Source organism: Aotus nancymaae, unplaced genomic scaffold (genome assembly GCF_030222135.1).
Source record: "Aotus nancymaae isolate 86718 unplaced genomic scaffold, 86718_ANA_hifiasm-v0.15.2.pri h1tg000076l, whole genome shotgun sequence".
In the NCBI taxonomy this organism is placed as follows: domain Eukaryota; kingdom Metazoa; phylum Chordata; class Mammalia; order Primates; family Aotidae; genus Aotus; species Aotus nancymaae.
In genome coordinates this window covers 15,520,516-15,543,327 of record NW_026988491.1, presented here as the reverse complement: position 1 = coordinate 15,543,327, position 22,812 = coordinate 15,520,516, and the positions used below count along the sequence as shown (strand labels likewise).

General features: G+C 45.0%; 1 protein-coding gene across 1 annotated transcript in view; it reads left to right on the top strand.

The window, feature by feature from the left end:
- Positions 1-22,812, top strand: part of MEI1 (meiotic double-stranded break formation protein 1) — a 90,802-nt gene that overhangs the window by 26,900 nt on the left and 41,090 nt on the right. The window contains exons 10-17 of the mRNA XM_064368103.1: positions 324-423; positions 548-682; positions 11,484-11,598; positions 13,501-13,592; positions 14,401-14,542; positions 17,228-17,339; positions 20,022-20,082; positions 22,351-22,448. Of these exons, the coding sequence (XP_064224173.1) occupies positions 324-423; positions 548-682; positions 11,484-11,598; positions 13,501-13,592; positions 14,401-14,542; positions 17,228-17,339; positions 20,022-20,082; positions 22,351-22,448 (855 nt within the window). The remainder of the gene's footprint in view (positions 1-323; positions 424-547; positions 683-11,483; positions 11,599-13,500; positions 13,593-14,400; positions 14,543-17,227; positions 17,340-20,021; positions 20,083-22,350; positions 22,449-22,812) is intronic.

Below are 22,812 nucleotides of genomic sequence, written 5' to 3'. Positions count from 1 at the left end.
GTTTTAACCTGATTCTCCAAGGAGGAATAGGAGTATGCTAAGTAGAGAAAATATGGCTTGGTCAGTAGGTGTTCACTGACAACCTCAAGTGCCAGGGACTGTGCTATATCTGGTACTGGGTGTTGGAGACACAGATGAATCAGATGAAGGCCAGGCCTTAAAGATCTCACAGTCTGGTCCCATTAGCTCAACCTTGTTAGGGTTCCTCTATGAGTGGCCTCCAACTGATACACGCTGTCCAGAGTCTGTCACCTCTCCTGGGTGGGTGGTGAAGGAACAAGAGAGCAGTGATCCCTGGCCTCTGTCATGTTATCCTATGGTAGGGATTGAGGCAGTGGTGAGGAGCCTGCAGGCAAGTCTGAAGATGAACAACACAGAGCTGCACAAGCAGGGTCTGCTGCTTTTCACTGAAATCCTGACCCGGTGAGCAAAGTGGTGGAACATGAAGCTTGTTGGGGCCAGACTGCAGAAGTAAAAGTGGGCTTTTATTCCTGGTGAGGTCAGTGATAGGAGTTCTCCTACTCATTTCTCATTTACCATTTCTTAGGCAGCCAGAGGAGATCAAGCTGTTCACAAGCCCAGCCATGTGCAGAGATGCTGGCTGTGCCCTCCGAGAAGCAGTTAGCAGCCCTGTGCTGGAGGTGGCTGCTGAGGCTGTGAAGGCCACTTCTGCTTTTCTAAGGTGAGAGACCCAGGCAGGCTGAAATTTCCATCCTTGCGTGTACCTAAGGGCCTGTCAAGGCCAGGGGAGCTAAATCTCTAGATTACTTATAATACCTAATATAGTTGGCCCTCCATAATTGTGGATTCCACATCCATGGATTCAACCAACCATAGATTGAAGTATTTTTTTTGGTAGGGGGTGGAGTTTTGCTCTTGTTGCCCAGGCTAGAGTGCAATGGTGCGATCTCAGCTCATTGCAACCTCTGCCTCCTGGGTTCAAGTGATTCTCCTGCCTCAGCCTCTCAAGTAGCTGGGATTATAGGTGTGCGCCACCACACCTGGCTAACTTTTGTTTATTATTATTTTGACATGGAGTCTTACTCTGTCGCCCAGGTTGGAGTGCAGTGGTGTGATCTCGGCTCACCCCAACCTCTGCCTCTCGGGTTCAAGTGATTCTTCTGCCTCAGCCTCCCGAGTAGCTGGGATTACAGGTGTGCACTACCATGCCTGGCTAATTTTTGTTTTTTTAGTAGAGATGGGGGTTTTGCCATAGTTGGTCCGGATGGTCTCGAACTCCTGACTTTGAGATCCGCCTTCCTCAGCCTCCTAAAGTGCTGGGATTGCAGATGTGAGCCACCACGCCCAGCAATTTTTGTATTATTAGATGGGGTTTCACCATGTTGGCCAGGTTGGTCTTGAATGCCTGACCTCAGGTGATTCTCCTGGCTCAACCTCCCAAAGTGGTGCTGGAATTACAGGTGTGAGCTACTGTACCTGGCTGAAAATATGCTTTAAAAAATGGATGGTTGTGTCTGTATTGAACATGTCCAGACTTTTTTTCTTGTTATTATTCCCTAAACAATATAATATATGCTGGGCATGGTGGCTCACACCTGTAATCCCAGCACTTTGGTAGGTCGAGGTGGGTGGATCACCTGAGACCAGGAGTTCAAGACCAGCCTGTATAACATGACAAAACCTGTCTCTACTAAAAATACAAAAACTAGCCAGGTATGATGGTGCACACCTGTAGTTCCAGCTACTTGGAGGCTGAGGTGGGAGGATCACTTGAACCTGGGAAGTAGAGGTTGCAGTGAGCTGAGATCACACCACTGCACTCCAGCCTGGGTGACAGAGAGAGATCTTGTCCCCTCTCCCCTCCTCAAAAAGAAAAAAAACCTGGCCAGGCACAGTGGCACACTGGCACATTCCTGTGATCCCAGCACTTTGGGAGGCTAAGGCAGGCAGATCACTTGAGGTCAGGAGTTTGAGACCAGCCTGGCTGGCCAATGTGGTAAAACCCCATCTCTACAAAAAATACAAAAAATTATCTGGGCATGGTGTCGTGTGCCTGTAGTCCCAGCTACTCAGGAGGCTGAGGCACAAGAATTGCTGCAGAGGTTGTAGTAAGCCAAGATTGCGCAACTACACTCCAGCTTGGGTGACAGAACAAGGCTCTGTCTCAAAAAAAAACAAAAAAAACAAAACAAAAACACTCAAAGAGTATAATAACTATTTATATAGCATTTGCATTGTGTTAGGTATTACGTGTAATCTAGAGATGATTTAAAGTATACTGGAGGACCAGCACAGTGACTCACACCTGTAATCCCAGCACTTTGTGAAGCCAAGGCAGGTGGATCACCTGAGGTTGGGATTTTGAGACCAGCCTGGCCAACATGGTGAAACCCCATCTCTACTAAAAATAATAAAAATTAGCTGGGTGTGGTGTCACACACCTGTAATCCCAGCTACTCAGGAGACTGAGATAGGACAATTGCTTGAACCTGAGAGGTGGAGGTTGTAGTGAGTGGAGATTACGCCACTCAACTCCAGCCTGGACAACAGAGTGAAACTCTGTCTCAAAAAAATAAAATAAATAGGCCGGGCGCGGTGGCTCAAGCCTGTAATCCCAGCACTTTGGGAGGCCGAGGCGGGTGGACCACGAGGTCAAGAGATCGAGACCATCCTGGTCAACATGGTGAAACCCCGTCTCTACTAAAAATACAAAAAATTAGCTGGGCATGGTGGCGCGTGCCTGTAATCCCAGCTACTCAGGAGGCTGAGGCAGGAGAATTGCCTGAACCCAGGAGGCGGAGGTTGCGGTGAGCCAAGATAGCGCCATTGCACTCCAGCCTGGGTAACAAGAGCGAAACTCCGTCTCAAAATAAATAAATAAATAAATAAAATAAAATAAATAAAGTATGCTGGAGGATGTGCATAGGTTATATGCAAATAGTATGCCATTTTATATAAGAAGCTTGAGCATCCTGATTTTGGTATCTTCAGGGGTCCTAGAACCAATTCCCTGCAGATACTGAGGGATGACTATGCGATGTCAATGCAATGTAGGCGGGGCTCTGTGGCTCACGCCTATAATCCCAGCACTTTGGGAGGCTGAGGTGGGCGGACCACCTGAAGTCAGGAGTTCAAGACCAGCCTGGCCAACATAGTGAAACCCCATCTCTATTAAAAATAAAAGACTATCTGGGCATGGTGACACACACTTGTAATACCAGCTCCTCAGGAGGCTGCGGTAAGAGAATCGTCTGAGCCTGGGAGGCGGAGGTTGCAGTGAGCTAACATCTTGCCATTGCACTCCAGCTTTGGTGACAGAGTGAGACTCCATCACAAACAAACAAAAACATTAATGCAATATAAATAGTTGTTACGCTGTATTTTACATTTTGTGTTTGTTTGTTTGTTTGTTTGTTTTTTGAGACGGAGTTTCGCTCTTGTTACCCAGACTGGAGTGCAATGGCGCGATCTCGGCTCACCGCAACCTCCGCCTCCTGGGTTCAGGCAAATTCTCCTGCCTCAGCCTCCTGAATAGCTGGGATTACAGGCACGCGCCACCGTGCCCAGCTAATTTTTGTATTTTTAGTAGAGACGAGGTTTCACCGTGTTGACCAGGATGGTCTTGATCTCTTGACCTCGTGATCCACCCGCCTCAGCCTCCCAAAGTGCTGGGATTACAGGCTTGAGCCACCGCGCCCGGCCTGTTTGTTTGTTTTGAGACGGAGTCTCGCTCTGTCACCCAGGCTAGAATGCAGTGGCATGATCTTGGCTCACTGCAACTGCTACCTCCCAGGCTCAAGCAATTCTCTTGCCTCAGTTTCCCAAGTAGCTGGGACTACAGGCATGCACCACCATGGCCAGATAATTTTTGTATTTTTAGTAGAGAATGGGGTTTCACCACGTTGGCCAGGCTGATCTTAAACTCCTGACCTCAGGTGATCTACCCGCCTTGGCCTCCCAAAGTGCTGGAATTATAGGCGTGAGCCACTGTTCCTGGCCTGCATTTTGTATTATTTTTTATTGTTGTATTATTATTTTTTATAGGTTTTAATAAATATTTTTGGTCTATAGTTGGTTGAATCCATGGATGCAGAACCCACAATACGGAGGGCCAAATTATACTTCCAAAGTGTTATGTTATCATGTCTTTTGTATTTTCTCTGTTTTGAATTTTTATCTTGAAAGAAAATTCTCTTTAATTTTGGTAAGGAGTAGCAGAAGTAACTATCTGTTGACTCCATCATCTTTAACCAGAAGCTGGCAGCTCTTTAACACCTATGAACTCCAGCCTCTAGCCCTGGTTCTCTTACTGTAGTTTCTCCTTGAATGCTCTCAGCCACTCACAGAGCTTCAGCTACTAGCTATATGTTGATAATGCTCAAATCTATAGTTCATGCCTAAAATGCCTGTATTAGTTTCCTATTGCTACAGGAACAAATTACCACAAACTTGGTGGCTTAAAACAATAGAAATTTGCCTTCTCATGGTTCTAGGGGCCAGAAGTCCAAAATAAATATCACTAAGATGAAATCAAGGTATCAGCAGATCCACACTCCCTTTGGAGCTTCTAATAGGGAACGCTTCCTTGCCTCTTCCAGCTTCTGGTGGCTCTGGGGGTTCCATGACTTATGGTCATATCACTGCAATCACTGCCTCTGTGACCACGTTGTGTTCTTTTCTCTTGGTGTGTATAATCTCCCTCTGCCTTTTCTCTCTCTTTTCTTAAAATTTTTTTTTCTTATTTTTTGTAGAGATGGGGTTCTTGCTACATTCCTCACACTGGTCTTGAACTCCAGGCCTCAAGTGATTCTCCCACTTTGGCCTCTCAAAGTACTGGGATTACAGGCATGAGCCATTATGCCTGGCTGCCTCTCTCTTATAAGGATACTTGTGATGGCATGTAGGGGACCACCTAAATAATCCAGGATAATGCCTTTATCTCAAGATTCTTAATTTAGTCCTATCTGTGAAAACTTTACTATAGAAAATAACATTCACAGGTTCCAGGGATTAGGACCTGGTATCTTTGGGTACCACCATTCAGCCCACTATAGTGTTTTCCTGAACCCCAGACCACATTTTCAACTCCCTGCTGCTTTATTCCAGAAACTTCAATCTCAATTTGTCCATGCTACTAGCAGAGATAAAAACAACCAATTTGGGATCTAAAGAATTAGATTTGGGTCCCTGGCTCCACAAGCAGTACTCAGTCACTTCTTGCTTATTCCTCTGGTCTGCTTTCTGTTTCTTGAACACATCAAACTTATTCCTGACATAATTGTTCTCTCTGCCCAAAATATTATTCCCTAAATCTTTGTGTGACTGCGTTTTTCTCATCATTCAAATATCATTCAGAATTTGCTTTCCTAATTGACCTTATCAGACTACTATAGCACTTACCAAACATTTTACAGTTCTTGTTTATTCTTTTTTCTTTCTTGCTTGTTTTTTTGAGTCAAAGTCTTACTCTGTTGCCTAGGCTGGAGTGCAGTGGCACAATCTCAGCTAACTGCATCTTCCACCTCCTTGGTTCAAGCAATTCTCTTGCCTCAGCCTTCCAACAGCTTTCCAAATAGCTGGGATCATAGGCACGAGCCACTGAACCTGGCCTATTCATTTGTTTTGTATCTCTCCTGTCCCCACTAAAATATAAGCTCCAGGAGATCAAGGACTTGTCAGTTTTTTCACTGCTCTATCTTTGGCTCCTCATAGGTAGTCAATATGTGAATGAAGGATGTTTAAATGGACAGTGAGACTAATGGATCCTAGTACCACAATGGGAAATTATTCCTTAGTAAGGTGCTTGAAATCTTAAAAAAAATAACTGAGGAAACCCATATTTATAGAATAACTTTTATTTTGTTATATTTTCTCTTTTAAATTTCTAATAAAGTAATATATTCAAATAATATAAAATAAAATATTGGCTGGGCACAATAGCTCACGACTATAATCCCAGCACTTTGGGAAGTCAAGGCAGGAGGACTGCTTGAGGCCAAGAGTTTGAGACTAGCCTGGACAACAAAGTGCAACCCCATCTCTACAAAATAATACAAAATAAAATAGGCTGGGCGCGGTGGGCTCATGCCTGAGATTCCAGCAGTTTAGGAGGCCGACACAGGCAGATCACAAGGTCAAGAGATGGAGACCATCCTGACCAACATGATGAAACCCCGTCTCTACTAAAAATACAAAAATTAGCTGGGCATGGTGGCATGTGCCTGTAATCCCAGCTACTCGGGAGGCTGAGGCAGAAGAGTTGCTTGAACCAGGGAGTTGGAGGTTACGGTGAGCCAAGATTGCATCACTGTTCTCCAGCCTGGTGACAGAGTGAGACTCTGCCTCAAAAAAATAAATAAAATAAAATTACTGGGTGTGGTGGTATGCACCTATAGTCCCAGCTACTCAAGAGGTGAGGTGGGAGGATCGCTTGAGCCTCAGAATTTGAGGTTACAGTGAGATATGATCACACCACTGCACTCCAGCCTGGGTGACAAAGTGATACTCTCTCTTAAAAATAAATAAATTATAAAGGATTTATCACGAAAGGGAATAGGCTGGGCTTGGTGGCTCACACCTGTAATTCTAGCACTTTGGGAGGCTGAGGCGGGTGGATCACCTGAGGTTAGGAGTTCGAGACCAGCCTGGCCAACATTGTGAAACCCCATTTCTAGTAAAATATAAAAAAATTGGCCAGACACAGTGGCTTATGCCTGTAATCCCAGCACTTTGGGAGGCCGAGGTGGGCGGATCACCTGAGGTCAGGAGTTCAAGACCAGCCTGATCAACATTGAGAAACCCTGTCTCTAGTAAAAATACAAATTTAGCCAGGTGTGGTGGTGCATGCCTGTAATTCCAGCTACTCGGGAGGCTGAGGCAGGAGAATTGCTTGAACTCAGGAGGTGGAGGTTGCAGTGAGCAGAGATTGAGCCATTTCACTCCAGCCTGGGCAAAAAGAGTGAAACTCCGTCTCAAAAAATAATAATAATAATAAATAAATAATAAAAAACAGCCGGGTGTGGTGGCGGGTACCTGTAATCCCCTCCTTAAATTTAAGACATTATTTATTGACTTGCCAATAAGAAAGATCAAGATTTAATTAGCTCACATTTTTTGTCTTCTCTACGTGTCCTTGGCATTTTTGCTAGTCAATAGTTTTTTGTTTTGTTTTGTTTTGTTTTGTTTTGTGATGGAGTCTCTCTCTGTTGCCAGGCTGGAGTGCAGTGGCACGATCTTGGCTCACTGCAACCTCTGCCTCCTGGGTTCAAGCAATTATCCTGCCTCAGCCTCTTGAGTAGCTGGGATTATAGGTGTGTGTCACCATTCCCAGCTAAGTTTTCTATTTTTGGTAAGACAAGGTTTCACCATGTTGGCTAGGATGGTCTCAATCTCTTGACCTAGTGATCTGCCCGCCTTGGCCTCCCAAAATGCTGGGATTACAGGCATGAGCCACTGTGCTGGGCAATATTTTATTTTTTAACCTTTAAATAATATACCTAAAACTGGTATTTCTTGTTCCCTCATCTTGAAGCCATGTCTCCTAAGTTCCTACATAGTTAACAGCACCCCAACTCTTCCTTTCTCCTCTCTTCCCTACTTCTACTTCTCAGGGTCAGTCAGCCATACTTTAATTTTACATTGTGAAAGTTGTTAATACTTATAGTTTCTTCTGTAGCTATATTTAAATCTTTGTGATTTGACTCTAGGTTGTTTCTAAAAATTGAAACAAAAAATAGCATTTACATGACAGTGACTTCAGTCTGTCTCCTTTCCTCCTTTGTCTTTCCCTGAATTTGAATCTCTAAATCTGGGGCATGAATTCCAGAGTCGGTGGGATGAGTAAACCAACAAGGTAACAAAAGCGTAAGTAAGAGGAGTGTCAATCAGAGGCACCCATGCTAAGCTGGAAGTCTCCCAGCAGGTCAGTGCTAGAGGGGACCAGTAGTACCTTTTGTGCAGGAGGTGGTATTTCAGATATGCTGTGAAGGGTGAGAGTTAGATTTTGATAGGACCAGGATTAGCAAAACATGTGGGTTGGAGCGTATAGAGATTGCTCAGGGTACAGTAGCCAGTTGACCAGCAGATTACGTGAAGGGGTGTTGCCTGGAGAAGCAGGAAAGCTGTTAGGTTAGAATTGTGGAGAGATGGATAGGGGACAGGTTATTAAGTTTTGGATTATTTTACTTTTACTCACTCTGTCACCCAGGCTGGAGTGCGGTGGCATGATCTCAGCTCACTGCAACCTCTGCCTCCTAGGTTCAAGCAATTCTCCTGCCTCAGCCTCCCAAGTAGCTTGGACTACAGACACCCGCCACCATGCCCGGCTAATTTTTGTATTTTTAGTAGAGATGGGATTTTACCATATTGGCCAGGCTGGTCTCGAACTCTTGAGCTTGTGATCTGCCCGCTTTGGCCTCCCAAAGTTCTGGGATTACAGGCGTGAGCCACCACGCCTGGCCAAGGATGATTTTACTTTTGACTTTTTTTTTTTTTTTGAGACGGAGTTTCGCTCTTGTTACCCAGGCTGGAGTGCAATGGCGCAATCTCGGCTCACTGCAACCTCCACCTCCTGGGTTCAGGCAATTCTCTTGCCTCAGCCTCCTGAGTAGCTGGGATTACAGGCACGCACCACTGTGCCCAGCTAATGTTTTGTATTTTTAGTAGAGACGGAGTTTCACCATGTTGCCCAGGATGGTCTCGATCTGTTGACCTCGTGATCCACCCGCCTTGGCCTCCCAAAGTGCTGGGATTACAGGCGTGAGCCACCACGCCTGGCCTTACTTTTGACTTTAACTTCCCAGAATGTTTACTGAGGTGGTCATTCTGGGGTGAGGTGGTTTACAGGGTCTTTGGAAAGTACAACTAGAAGGAAGAATGAAGAGTGAGAGCTGCTAAAAAGAATTTAAAGAGGTTGAGTGCAGTGGCTCACACTTGTAATCCCAGCACTTTGGGAGGCTGAGGCAAGAGGATCGCTTGAGCTCAGGAGTTTGAGACTAGCCTGGATAACCTGATGAAATACTGTCTCTACAAAAATTATCTGGTGTAGTAGTGTATACCTGTAGTCCTAGCTACTTGAGAGGCTGAGGTAGGAAGATTGCTTGAGCCCAGGAGGTTGAGATGCAATGAGCTGTGTTTGTGCCACTGCACTCCAGCCTGGGCACCCTGTTTCAATAATAATAATAATAATAATAATAATAATAATAATTTAAAGGTGGTGGAACTAGGGCTTGATGATTGTATGGGATCATCAAACTTGGAGCTTCCAGAGATGAAGAAGGAAAGGGGAAATCAAGCCTTAACCATACGCAATTGACTGAGAACCTATCAGAAGGCCCAAGAGATTATTCTCAGTGCTCAACAAAGGCCCAGGAATGAGGGTTAATAGGTTTTTTTTCCTAGCTACTCTACTGTATTATGTAGTGTGCCCCAGTATTAACATCTACCAAGAACCTGTGAATGTGCCTTATTTGGAAATAGGGCCTTTGTACATCGAATCTAATTAAAGTCATACAGCCCAGGCTGTAAATCCAATGACTTGTCTCTATGTAAGGAGAGTTGGGTTTGGACATACAGCCACAATCAAACATGCACAGAGGGAAGGTGGCCATGTGAAGACAGGCAGAGATTAGAGTGATGCAGCTGCAAGCCAATGAATGCCAAGGACTGCAGCCACCACCAGAAGCTAAGAGGCAAGGAAGGATTCTTTTCAAGACCCTTTGCAGGTGTGTCCAATCTTTTGGTTTCCCCGGGCCACATTGGAAGAAGAATTGTTTTGGGCCACACATAAAATATGCTAACACTAACGATAGCTGATAAGCTGAAGAAAAAAAAAAAAGTCCATGCATAAATCTCATAATGTTTTAAGAAATTTTACAAATTTGTGTTGGTCTGCTTTCAAAGTTGTCCTGGGCTGCATGTAGCCTGTGGGCTGTGGGTGGGACAAGCTTGCTCTAGAGAGGATATCGCCCTGATGACACCTCGATTTCAGATTTCTAGCCTCCAGAACTGAGTGGATAAAATTCTATTGTTTTAAGCCACCCAGTTTGTGGTAATTTACTATAGCAGCCCTATGAAACTAATACCATGTCAAATAGTCATTCATTCATTTGACAGCTGTTCTGTTAATCATCAATTTACAATGCATCTGTCTCTGTTTAGGTAAAGTGAAAAGATGGACCTGGTCCCTTGCCTCTTGGGAGCTCATAATTAAACAAGTCAATGACTCTTGCCTCTTCTAAGTCTACAGAATCTGAGAGTTCAATTGGACCCTAAGTGTTACCTGTACACATTTCCCCACAGTGATAATGATTGAATCTCCAAAAGTATTTTTCTAGTCTCTGCATGTAATCTCATAGAATGGGGAACTCACTTCTCCCTAGTTGGTCTCCTATACTTCTATAGACTTTGACTCCTAGAAAGTTCTCAGGCTGGGCACAGTTGTTCATGCCTATAATCCCAGCACTTTGGGAAGCCATGGTAGGTGGATAACTTGAGGTCAGGAGTTTGAGACCATCTGGCAAACATGGTGAAACCCCATCTCTACTAAAAATACAAAAATTAGTTGGGTTTGGTGGCACGCTTGTAGTCCCAGCTACTCGGGTGGCTGAGGCAGGAGAATTGCTTGAATCTGGGAGGCAGAGGTTGCAGGGAGTCTAGATCATACCAGTGCACTCCAGCCTGGGTGATAGAGACTCTGTCTCTGGGTTCTAGTTATATTTACCTATTGATCTTGGTTGTCCTCACTGAGGCAGCAGAAAGTTAGATCCCTCTTCCCCAGGAGAGGTCATTACTTATTGGAAAACATTGGCTGTTACTCTCTTGATGCACCTTCAATTCTAGGTGCTTCTTTCACCAGCAGGCTCTCTGCAAGAAAACCTTGTATCCTTAATAATAATAATAGATACAGCTGACATTTATAAGGACTTATTATGTATTAAGCATTATGCTAAGTGCTTTCCATACATTACCTAATTTGATCTCCATAATAAATGTATGAGGAGAGTATTATTAAGCCTCATTTAATAGATGAGAAAATTGATGGTTAGAGAGGGCAAGGAACGTGCACAAAGTTATGCAGCTAGATAAGTGTTGGTGTAAGGATTTTTTTTTTTTTGAGACAAGGTCATGTTCTGTCTCCCAGGCTGGAGTGCAGTAGTGTGATCACGGCTCACTGCAGCCTCCACCTTCTCGGGCTCAGATGATCCTCCCACCTCTGCCTCTTGAGTAACTGAGACCACAGGTGTATGCCATCACACTCGCCTAATTTTTTGTAGAGACTGGGTTTCACCATGTTGCCCAGGCTCCTCTCCATCTGCTGAGCTCAAGACATCTAGTAACCTCAGCCTCCCAAAGTGCTGGGATTACAGGTGTGAGCCACCATGCCTAGCCTGGAATAAGGATTTTTATCAAATTAGATTCCATGTTCTGATCCAACCACACTGCCTCTCATTGCCTGAGACCTAGGGGTATCTTGGGAATACCCTTGCATTACCATGAGCCTGCTTTTGTCTCTCTGGATGCAGGAAGGACCATCAGAGTGCTCCACCTGTGCGGTACGGGGAACTGCGGGCGTTGCTAGAAGCTGTGCTAAACCGGTGTGCGGAGTTTTCCCAGACCTGTCTGAACAGGAGACCCCTGGTCAGTGTACTGTAGCCTGCTTCTTTTGGAGATCATGCTGTAATGTGTTTTTAGAAAGATAATTAGTATATTGCCTTATTTTGTATGCCATTTCACAGCTTTCTCTCATGCACACATGGCTACAATCAGTTGCTGTTTTTTCCCTAATAGCAGAACTTTGAGGCTTAAGGATTACTATTCCCATTTTTACAGATGGGGAAACTAAAGTCACAAGGGTTAAGTAATTTGTCTCTAAGGTCCAAAACTAGAGAATACCTAAGCCTAGGGCCGAGTGTGGTGGCTCATACACCTGTAATCCCAGCACTTTGGGAGGCCAAGGTGAGCAGATCACCTGAGGTCAGGAGTTTGAAACCAGTCTGACTAACATGGAGAAACCCTGTCTCTACTAAAAGTACAAAATCAGCCAGGGATGGTGGCACATGCCTGTAATCCCAGCTACTTGGGAGGCTGAGGCAGGAGAATCGCTTGAACCCAGGAGGCGGAGGTTGTGGTGAGCCAAGATTGCACCACTGCACTCCAGCCTGGGCAACAAAAGTGAAACTCTGTCTCAAAAAAAAAAAAAAAAAAGTAAGCACCTAAGCCTAGATAGTAAATTCCAGGGTGTTTTTATCCCATTCTATTATACACATTGTCTCTTTATATCATATAAGCAGATAGGGTAAACATGTTCACAGAATTATTTAAGTCTGGATTTACTAGAATTTTAGAATCTGACAAATATGCAATGTATTGTAGTTGCTGGCTTTTAAATAGCCTGTAGACTTAAGATATCAGGAAAGGCACTGTCAGTGTGAATGTTGATCATGTTTTTCAGGATTAACTTTGGAAAGTAAGCTCTTTACACCTGATGGAGTGGGGATTTGCTTGTGTTTTAGAACAACTAATAGGGCCATTACAGTCAAGCTAATGCCCACTAGCCTGTGACAGCTTTCTGCATATAATAGAACAAGAACCAGTCCTGTGGTTCAGAGAGACTGTTGGTTAAGGTCCCTCCAACACTGCTACCATTTTTTTTTTTTTTTTTTTGAGACAGAGTCTCACTCTGTTGCCTAGGCTGGAGTGCAGAGACAAAGTCTCACTCTGTTGCCTAGGCTGGAGTGCAGAGACAGTCTCACTCTATTGCCTAGGCTGGAGTGCAGAGGCACAATCTTGGCTCACTGCAACCTCTGCCTCCCGGGTTCCAGCGATTCTTCTGCCTCAGCTTCCTGACTAGCTGGGATTACAGGCACGCACCACCACACCTGGCTAATTTTTTAGTAGAGACGGGGTTTCACCATATTGGCCAGATGGGGTTTCACCATATTGGTCTCAAACTCCTAACCTCAGGCGACCCACCCACCTTGGCTTCCTAAAGTTCTGGGATTACAGGCATGAGCCACTGCACCCAGCCCTGCTACCATTTTTTTTTTTTTTCTGAGATGGAGTCTTGCTCTTGTTACCCAGGCGGGAGTGCAGTTGCGTGATCTCGGCTCACTGCAACCTCCGCCTCCGGGGTTCAAGCAGTTCTCCTGCTTCAGCCTTCCAAGTAGCTGTGATTACAGGTGTGAGCCACCACACTTGGCTATATATATATATATATATATATTTTTTGTATTTTTAGTAGAGGCAGGGTTTCACCATGTTGGCCAGGCTGGTCTCAAACTCCTGACCTCATGATCCTGCCACCTCAGCCTCCCAAAGTACTGGGATTACAGGTGTGAGCCACTGCACCCAGCCCCTGCTACCATTTTTGAAAGGAGCTATTAATTTTGCAAGGGTATAGCCAAGATCTCCTGGAAAGTTAGGCATACAGGAATGTCTGACTGCAGTGTGAGAAAAAGAGGTCTACAGTCATCCAAGCATCGACTGAGACACATAGCATATACTTGATCACTAGGTTCCTGTCTCTCCTTCCCACCTCAGGGCCATGCCTCCAGTAGAGATTCAGAGAAGGCCATTCTTCAAAGGGGAAAGTTCCTCCTGAGCACTCTGGAGGGATTTAGAAGTGCCTGCAGGTGAGGGGTCCTCTGTGGATGAAGTAATAGAATGGAAGATATGGGTGGAAGGGATTTAGACAATGAGCGAAGTTCTAGAGGCAGCACTTGATTTCTGATACTCTTCTGCATGGCAAAGAGGACTTTGGCTGGGGTAGGGTTTGAGGGTGTGTGGAGGAGGCTTGAGGACAGGCAGCTAGGGGTAGGACCTTTCTAAAGATTACCACCTTGTGGAGTTTTTGCTACTGTGCCATGAGGTTGTATCTTATTCACCTTTGTTCCCCACCATCCCCCAACTAGCTTAGCACTATAGGTATTCACTGAATGGTTGTTGAATTAATTCAGTTTATATTAACAAATGTTTGTTGTATCTACTGTGTGCCATGCCTGATGCTAGACAATGGGGCTAGAAAGAAAAGTCAGAGTGGCTCCTGCCCGCAAGGCGCTCACAGTCTCTTGGGGAAGAGATGCTTTTTTGTATATATGTGGGATTTGTTAGGTTTTCAAGAATTGGGGAAGGTATTCCAGATAGAGAGAGCAGCATATTTAAAGGCAAAGAGATGAAAAATAGCAAATAGCATGGAATATTCAGGGAAGTACATACAATGGGGTGGAAGTACACATAGTTGAGGGAAGGGGTGGGGAACAGGAATCTGGAGGGATCAAGTCCTCTCCTCATTGTGGTCTATTGAATTTTCTCCCGATCTGATAATAGAGATACTTTCCCTGGACCCTGAGCACAGATACTCCCCGCCACCCCCTAGAAGGGTGTTTGTAATCTTTAGATTGCATAGGTGGTAGTGGATATACTCACACATTGATTTCTTAGGTTGGCTATAGAATTCCAGAGTGAGCCTTCAGCCCAGGAGAATCCATTCACAGCTCCCAGTGCCGAGAAGAAAGACACCTTGGAGGCCTTCTCAGAATTTCTTCTCAGTGCCTGTGACTCGATGTGCATCCCCATGGTGATGGTGGGTTCCCCTGAGCCATGGGCAGCATGAAACTTAGGGAAGAGCGGAATGTGAGGGCGAGCCAGGCTCAGAGGCATGAGGCAGTCACTGTCAAAGGAACCTTCTGCGGGCCTCAGCAGTGCTATTCTTGCAGCCACCTTTCCTTTGTCTAAAAATAAAATGTAATGTTTCATTATGAAACTAACAAGTACCTCTTAAAAAAAAATAAGCTGGGTGTGGTGGCTCACACCTGTAATCCCAGCACTTTGGGAGGCTGAGGCAGGCGGATCACGAGGTCAGGGGTTTGAGACCAGCCTGACCAACATGGTGAGACCCAGTCTCTACTAAAAATACAAAAATTAGCCAGGCGTGGTGGTGCACACCTGTAATTCCAGCTACTTGGGAGGCTGAGGCAAGAGAATTGCTTGAACCAGGGAGGCGGAGGTTGCGGTTAGCTGACAGCGCGCCATTGCACTCCAGCCTGGGCAACAGAGGGAGACTCCGTCTCAAAAAAAAAAAAAAAAGAAAAGAAAAAATAGAAAACAGTAATGATAAAATAATAAATGGGTAAGTTTATGGAGTAATTAGTGCCTTATATTCACTACCTGATTTAGTTCTCTCAATGATCCTGGGAGATGGCTGCTATAATTTTCTCTAATTTACTGATAAGGTTGTCATATTTCTATAGTTATAAAGCAAGTGCATAATGGTGCTGAGATTGAACCTATGACTTCAGGTCCCCTAGCTTTTCTCGTGTCTTTCTTTTCATAAGGAGCAGCAGCGAATGTCTGTTACTCAAGTGTTAATAAGGAACATGTATGTGTGTTCTGTAAAATGAGAGATGACCACTCTGAAGAGAGGCTTGGTCCTGAAGAGCTTCATTTTGAGCCAACTTGAGGTTGAGATGTTGGGAAGAGCAGGGCCAAGAGCTGCTGACTCTGGGTAACCTTGGGTGAGTCCTCTTCTGCATGAGGTTTGGGCATCCTATGAGCCTATGAGGAGTCCCCTGTTAATCAGAAAAGGGTCTACTGGGAACAGTAGGCGATAGCAGGGAGGCATCTCTGGCTCTGCATGAATAAGCCTTTCTTCCTTGAAGAAGTCATTGAGCTGGAGTCTGCAGGAGGTAATGGTCAGGAACCCTGACTGTGGCCCTGACTTAACCTACCAACAGTAAGACTTGGGCAACTCATGGTAGTTTACTCACCTGCTCTGCCTTCCTCCTAGATTTTTGAGGTGTTAAAGCTAAATCTAAAATTAGATCATAGAATTATTGTATTATTCCTTCTTCCTACTTTTCTGTATTTTACACATTTTCTTTAATGAGCATATATATTACTTTTATAATAATAATAGAAAAACACGCACAACCAAACTTGCTCTAAAAATGAAAGGAAAGGTATCAACAAGAACAATGCCTCTGAGGACCCAGCTGTTTACAGAAAGGGAACTGAGACCCAGGGAAGGGAGAAGGTGACTACCCAAGGGCATATTGTGGTGGCTATGTGCAGAGCCTGAAGTAGAACCCTGTTTCTTTTTTCCTAATTTAGAGCTGTGGCTACCACATCAAACTGCCTCATGACTCTGTTGAAGAATTACGTGAAGGCTGGTCTGAATGCAATGATTTACAACTAATTGATCACAACAAGTTACAGTTTTCTTTTTTCATTCTCCACTGCCCCTGCTTTACTTGACCAACCTTAAAAATAATAACAGGCCGGGTGTGGTGGCTGACGCCTATAATTCCAGCACTTTGGGAGGCCAAGGTGGCAGATCACTTGAGGTGGGGAGTTTGAGACCAGCCTGGCCAACATAGTGAAACTCTGTCTCTACTTAAAAAAACAAAAATTAGCTGGGTGTGGTGGTGCATGCCTGTAATCCCAGCTGCTTAGGAGGCTGAGGCAGGAGAATCACTTGAACCCGGGAGGCAGAGGTTTCAGTGAGCCAAGATTGCACCACTGCTCTCCAGCCTGGGTGACAGAGTGAGATTCTGTCTCAAAACAAAACACAACCCTCCAAAAAAATAACAAATATGAAGGCAGTTTATAAACTGTATTATTATTACTGTAGTAATAGAAACATGAGAGTCATTCTGCATTATGGTATAGAAAGCACTTTTTTTTTTTTTGCGATGGAGTCTCACTCTGTAGTCCAGGCTGGAGTGCAGTGGTACAATCTTAGCTCACTGTAGCCTCCGCCTCCCAGGTCCCGGTTCAAGCAATTCTCCTGCCTCAGCTCCCCGAGCAGCTGGGATTACAGGCATGTGCCACCACACCCAGCTAATTTTTGTATTTTTAATAGAGACGGGGTTTTACCATGTTGATCAGGCTGGTCTTGAACTCCTGACCTCGTGATCCACCCGCCTCAGCCTCCCAAAGTGCTGGGATTACAGGCATGAGCCACTGCACCTGGCCAGAAAGCACTTTTTATGCACCAGACCACATTTGTTTCTGGGAGGTATATCTTGTTATTCCAATTTTACTGTTTTGGGAACAGAAGCCCAAAGAGATAAAGTATCTGGTACAATCTATTAGGTGAGCCAAGCCTTAGATGTAGTTTTGTACTTTAAGTTCCCTGGCTTTTCTTGTGTCTTTCAAGTGAAAGGAGTTAAACTACTGTGCTAGATTTGATGCTAGTTTTCGCTGATGCCTTTTCTTCTTCAGAGGTCCAGTCCTGGTGGTCTATGTTCTCTCTCCTGGTTCTTTGCAGAGACACTTGGAGCAGACCACCCAGCCAGCTCTGATGGAAGTTTTCCTCTCAATTCTACACAGCCTCTTTGTCATTGTTCCTCACATGAAGGAGAAGTTTTCCAAGAAGCTTGGTAGGCAGCAGGCAAATGTGGAGGTTGGGAGGGAAGCAAGCAACTTAGGCAGTGCTCACAGTATTCAAAGAGAGCATGAGTTGTGGGTGCACATTTACTAATTCATTCAGAATTTATATCCATTCTCTGTTCAGTGTTAAGGGGAAGGAAATATCAGGCAGCAATCAAAAGTAGTTAAAAGGACTGGGCATGGTGGCTCATGTTTGTAATCCCAGCACTTTGGGAGACCAAGGTGGGAGGATCACCTGAGGCTAGGAGTTTGAGACCAGCCTGGACAACACAGTGAGACCCCATCTCTACAAAAAGATTAAAGAAAAATTAGATGGAAGTTGTTAATGTTAACAACTGGTTATTAATAATAACTAACATTGAATTAAGTTCTTACAGTGCTTGAGACACTGTTTTAAGTGCTTTGCATGTACTGACTCATTTAGTCCTTAGAAAAACCCTAGGAATTGTCTATTATGATTATACTCATTCTATTGATGAACAAACTGAATCTCAGAGAGGTTAAGTAACTTGCCCAAGGTTATACTGTAAGTGATATGCCTAGGATTCAAACCCAGGGAGTCTGGCTGTAGAACATGCTTTCTTAATCTCTGTGCTATACTTGGCTTTTATCATTATAATTTAATGTTTTTTTATTCTTGTCACATGGCATGTAGCAAATGTGCAACTAGTCTACCATGGAGACGCAACAAGGGCTCAGTCATGTAGGCCCTTGTTGGCCATGTGAGGAATTTGGATTTTTTGTTTTGTTTTGTTTTTGAGATGGAGTTTCGCTCTCGCTGCCCAGGCTGGAGTGCAATGGTGCATTCTCAGCTCACTGCAACCTCTGCCTCCCTGGTTGAAGCAATTCTGTCTCAGCCTTCCAAGTAGCTGGGATTACAGGCATGTACTACCACATCCAGCTACTTTTGTATTCTTACTAGAGACAGGGTTGCTCCATGTTGACCAGGCTGGTCGGCTGAACTGCCGACCTCAGGTGATCCACCTGCCTCGGCCTCCCAAAGTGCTGGGATTACAGGTGTGAGCCATTGCGCCCAACATTGAGACTGCACAAATTAATTTTCTTATCTCCAGTGTCCTTAGCTAGAACATGGTGATAATAGTGAGAATTAAACAATATAGTATATGTAGATTTTCTGAAGACTGTATCCCTCAGCCGTTGTTGTAACTGATACACACTTTTTTCCTTCCTTCTAACATTCTTCCTGCCTGCCATACTTCAGGATCCAAGCAGATCTAGTCTTGGGGCACTGGATGACATGCAAGTGTAGATCTCTTGGGGGCAGTGGTGTGGAATAGAGATGTAGAAAAAGGCTGTGAGATCTATAGGGAGATCTGTGCAGCATGAAGCCAGGTAGCACAGGATCAGAGGCTCAACCTGCAAGAGGGAGGACAGAAGCAGGCACTGCCAGCCAGGAGTGGTATGGAGACCTGGAGTAGGAGGGTGGAGAGACTCTGGATCCCTGAGAAATTGAGCCAATAGGAGCCCATCTGGAAGGGAAACTTGGTGCCCTTTCCCTGGGGAAATCATGGGTTAAATTGTTGCCCCAAAGTTGCTGTGAAACCCTGAGAGATTCCCTGTCAGGTGCTTTAGCCCAGGATGAAATACAGCTTATTTCCAACCCTGGGGTTAGTGAAATGGGAGCTCCTGATATATTCTTTATCTAGGATTCTGCTTTTACAGTGACCCAGGGCAGACATAACAGAGGTTAATATTGACTGAGAGCCTTACTGGGGAGACTGAGAGGAGCCAGCAGCACAAGGGTCTGGGCCAGGGTCAACAGCTAAGGCAGAAACTGCTGCCTGGGCGCGGTTATAATCCCAGCACTTTGGGAGGCCAAGGCAGGCAGATCACCTGAGGTCAGGAGCTTGAGACCAGCCTGACCAACATGGAGAAACCCCAATTCTACTAAAAAATACAAAATTAGCCTGGTGTGGTGGCGCATGCCTGTAATCCCAGCTACTTTGGGAGGTTGAGGCAGGAGAATCACTTGAACCTGGAAGGTGGAGGTTGAGATGAGCTGAGATCGCACCATTGCACTCCAGCCTGGGCAATGAGAGCAAAACTCCATCTCAAAAAAAAAAAAAAAAAGAAAAAGAAAGAAACTGTTATCGGACCCCTTTTCTGAGAATCAATTGCTTCCAACAGGCAATTCATAGCTGAGAATGAAATAGTGACTACTCCTATTCTTTCTGTATCTGAAACTGGATTTTTTTTCTTTTTTCTTTTCTTTTTTTTTTTTTTTAATATTTAAACCCGAAACAGATGCATGAAACTGGATTTTTTTTTTCTACAAAAAGAACGGATAGAAGGAACATACGTGCCCTTCCTAGGTCCTTGTCAAATATACCAAATTGTAGTGGAGGATCATTCAGAAGGAAGAAAATGAACACTTATTGCAGCACTTACTTTGAGCCAAGTACTTGTTGGATGTTTTCCATACATTTATCTTACTTAGCTTTACAACATCCTGTGAAGTACAAATATCAAAACTGAGTCTCAGAGAAGTTAAAAACCTTCCCAGACTGAAACTACTAGATAGTGACAGAGCATATTTTGAACCAGGTCTGTGTAATTCTGAAACCAAAGCTTTTTGATACCACCCAGGCTTGGGACCCTCTGTGACAAGTCTGGTTTAAACTGTTCTCTGCTTTATTCCTACTTATCCAAAGCTGCTTCATCCTTCATACGACTGACCCTGGAGCTGAAGGCCAGGTTTTGCAGTGGTCTGAGGTATGTGTGGTCCCAGGCAAGACTGAGTGGCCAAGGAGCCAATGTCCTTCTTAACTGAACAAGTGGGAATTGTTGGCTGGTATGGTTTTAGTCATGGGATCATGGTGGTGTTGACAGTGTCAGCATTGCCCAGCAACTGGTAGGATGAGCTGGACACGTTTCTGTAGGTTGGATTGAATCTGACCTGGTAAGGATCTCATTCCTGGTGATACTTGGATGGGTACCTGTCACATCAAAACTGGGAGAGGCTTGGCACATGGCTCATGGCTGTAATCCCAGCACTTTGGGAGGCCAAGATGGGAGGATTGTTTGAAGCCAGCAGTTCAAGATCAACCTGGGCAGCATAGCAAGACCCTGGTCTCTTCAATTTTTTTTTTTTTTTTTTTTTGAGTTGGAGTCTCTCTCTGTCACCGAGGCTGGAGTGCAGTGGTGTGATCTGGGCTGACTGTAATCTCCACCTCCCAGGTTCAAGCAGTTTTCCTGCCTCAGCTCCGCAGTACCTGGAATTACAGATGCCTGCCACCACGCCTGGTTAATTTTTGTATTTTTAGTAGAGGTGAGGTTTCACCATGTTGGCCAGGCTGGTCTCAAACTCTTGATCCAGGTGATCCACCCACCTTGGCCTCCCAAAATCCTGGGATTACAGGCGTGAGGCACCACCCCAGCCAAAAAAAAATTTTTTTTTAATTAGCCAAACGGATGGTACACACCTCTAGTCCCAGATATTCAGGAGACTGAGGCGAGAGGATCCTTGAGCCTAGGAGGTTAAAACTGCAGTGAGCTATGATCGTGCCCCTCTCTAGCCTGGGCGACAGTAAAACCTTATCTCTAAAAAAAATTGAAAAGCCTTCCAAAACTGGAAGGGCTCTCAGAGATTATTTGTTTAATCTCTCATTTAAACGAGGAACCTGGCCGGGTGCAGTGGCCCGCACCTATAATCCTTTTTTTTTTTTCTTTTAAAGACAGGGTTTCACTATGTTGGCTAGGCTGGTCTTGAACTCCTGACCTCAGGTGATCCGCCCGCCTTGGCCTCCCAAAGTGCTGAGATTACAGGCATGAGCCACCATGCCCAGCCTACCTGTAATCCCAGCACTTTGGGAGGCTGAGACAAGTGGATCATTTGAGGTCAGGAGGTCGAGACCAGCCTGACCAACATGGTGAAACCCCATCTCTACTAAAAATACAAAAATTAGCCAGGCATGGTGGCATATACCTGTAATCCCAGGTACTTGGGAGGCTGAGGCAGGAGATCACATGAACCCAGGAGGCGGAGATTGCCGTGAGCTGAGATAGCACCTCTGCACTCCCAGCCTGGGTGGCAGAGTGAGAGATTCTGTCTCAAAAAGAAGAAAACAAAACAGAATGAGGAAACTGAGGCCCTCAAAGGGGAAAGGATGCAATGTCTGTCACGTTCTAATTGCTACTCCAGCAATTCTAGAGGAGAAACTGTTGTTAAAGTACAGAAAGTCAAAATTTTTGATGTAATCCTTGAGTGCCCATGTGGGGTTCTACTGCCTCTTTTTCTAGTACTTCCTCAGCTCTTTTCTGCACTAGGGGTACTTTTTTGTTTGTATATTTTATTAAATTGGAGCTTATATCCTCCCTTGATTAATTTTTTCAGTAAATTTTTAGTGAATGCCTGTATGGGCCAGGTGCCCTACTTACAGCTGAGGCAGCAGTTTCCACATTTACTTTTCCTCCCTTCCGTCTCCTCCCTTCCCCTCCCCTCCCCTCCCTTCTCCTCTCCTCTCCTCCCTTCCCCTCTCCTCCCCTCCCCTCCCTTCCCTTCTCTTCCCTTCCCTCTTTCTTTCTTTTCTTTCTTTTTTTTTTTTGTGGAGTCTTGCTCTTGTTGCCCAGGCTGGAGTGCATTGGCACAATCTTGGCTCACTGCAACTTCCAGTTCCTGGGTTCAAGCGATTCTCCTGTCTCAGCCACCCAAGTAGCTGGAATTACAGGAACCTGCCGCCATGCCCAGTTAATTTTTGTATTTTTAGTAGAGACCGGTTTTCATCATGTTGGCCAGGCTGATCTTGAACTCCTGACCTCAGGTGATCCACCAGCCTAGGCCTCCCAAAGTGCTAGGATTATAGATGTGAGCCACCGTGGCCAGCCCATATTTACTTTTCATAGCTGCCTTAGGACCTCCTCTGCCACAGCCATGGCTAGAATTTCACAAAGCAGTAGTACCCAGACACATGGCAGGGATAATGCTCTCCCAGCCAAAGTATCAATGTCATCTCTTCTGTTCTCTTTTCTTCTCCCTCTAAGTCACTCAGCCCTAAATCAGGTGTGTTCCAGTTTCCTCTACTGCATGTGCCTTAACCTCCTCTCAGCTCCAGAGAAGACTGGACCACCTTCCGAAGAAGGTAAGATGCTACAATTTGACCACTCATGTGGCCTGTGCTGTTCTTTAGAGTCTGAGTGCCTTGCTGATTGGCTAGGTAATGAGTTAGTACAGGCATGAGATTTCTTTGCCTGAGGCTGCCCAGAAGAATTGGAGTGATGCAATTATAAGTTGATTCATAGAGATGTGAAATAATAGAACTGGAAAATGATGGAACCCAAGGCTCCTGGCACTTTAGACTAAGAGTTGACAAGGATCCAAATGTTCATCAAACCCAGTTCCTTCTTCTGGACAGTCTCTGCAACATTCCCACACCAGGCCTCTGGAATCCAGTGTTCACTCTAGCATGAATAGTATGTTCCGTTCCTTCATTCATTTAAGAAATC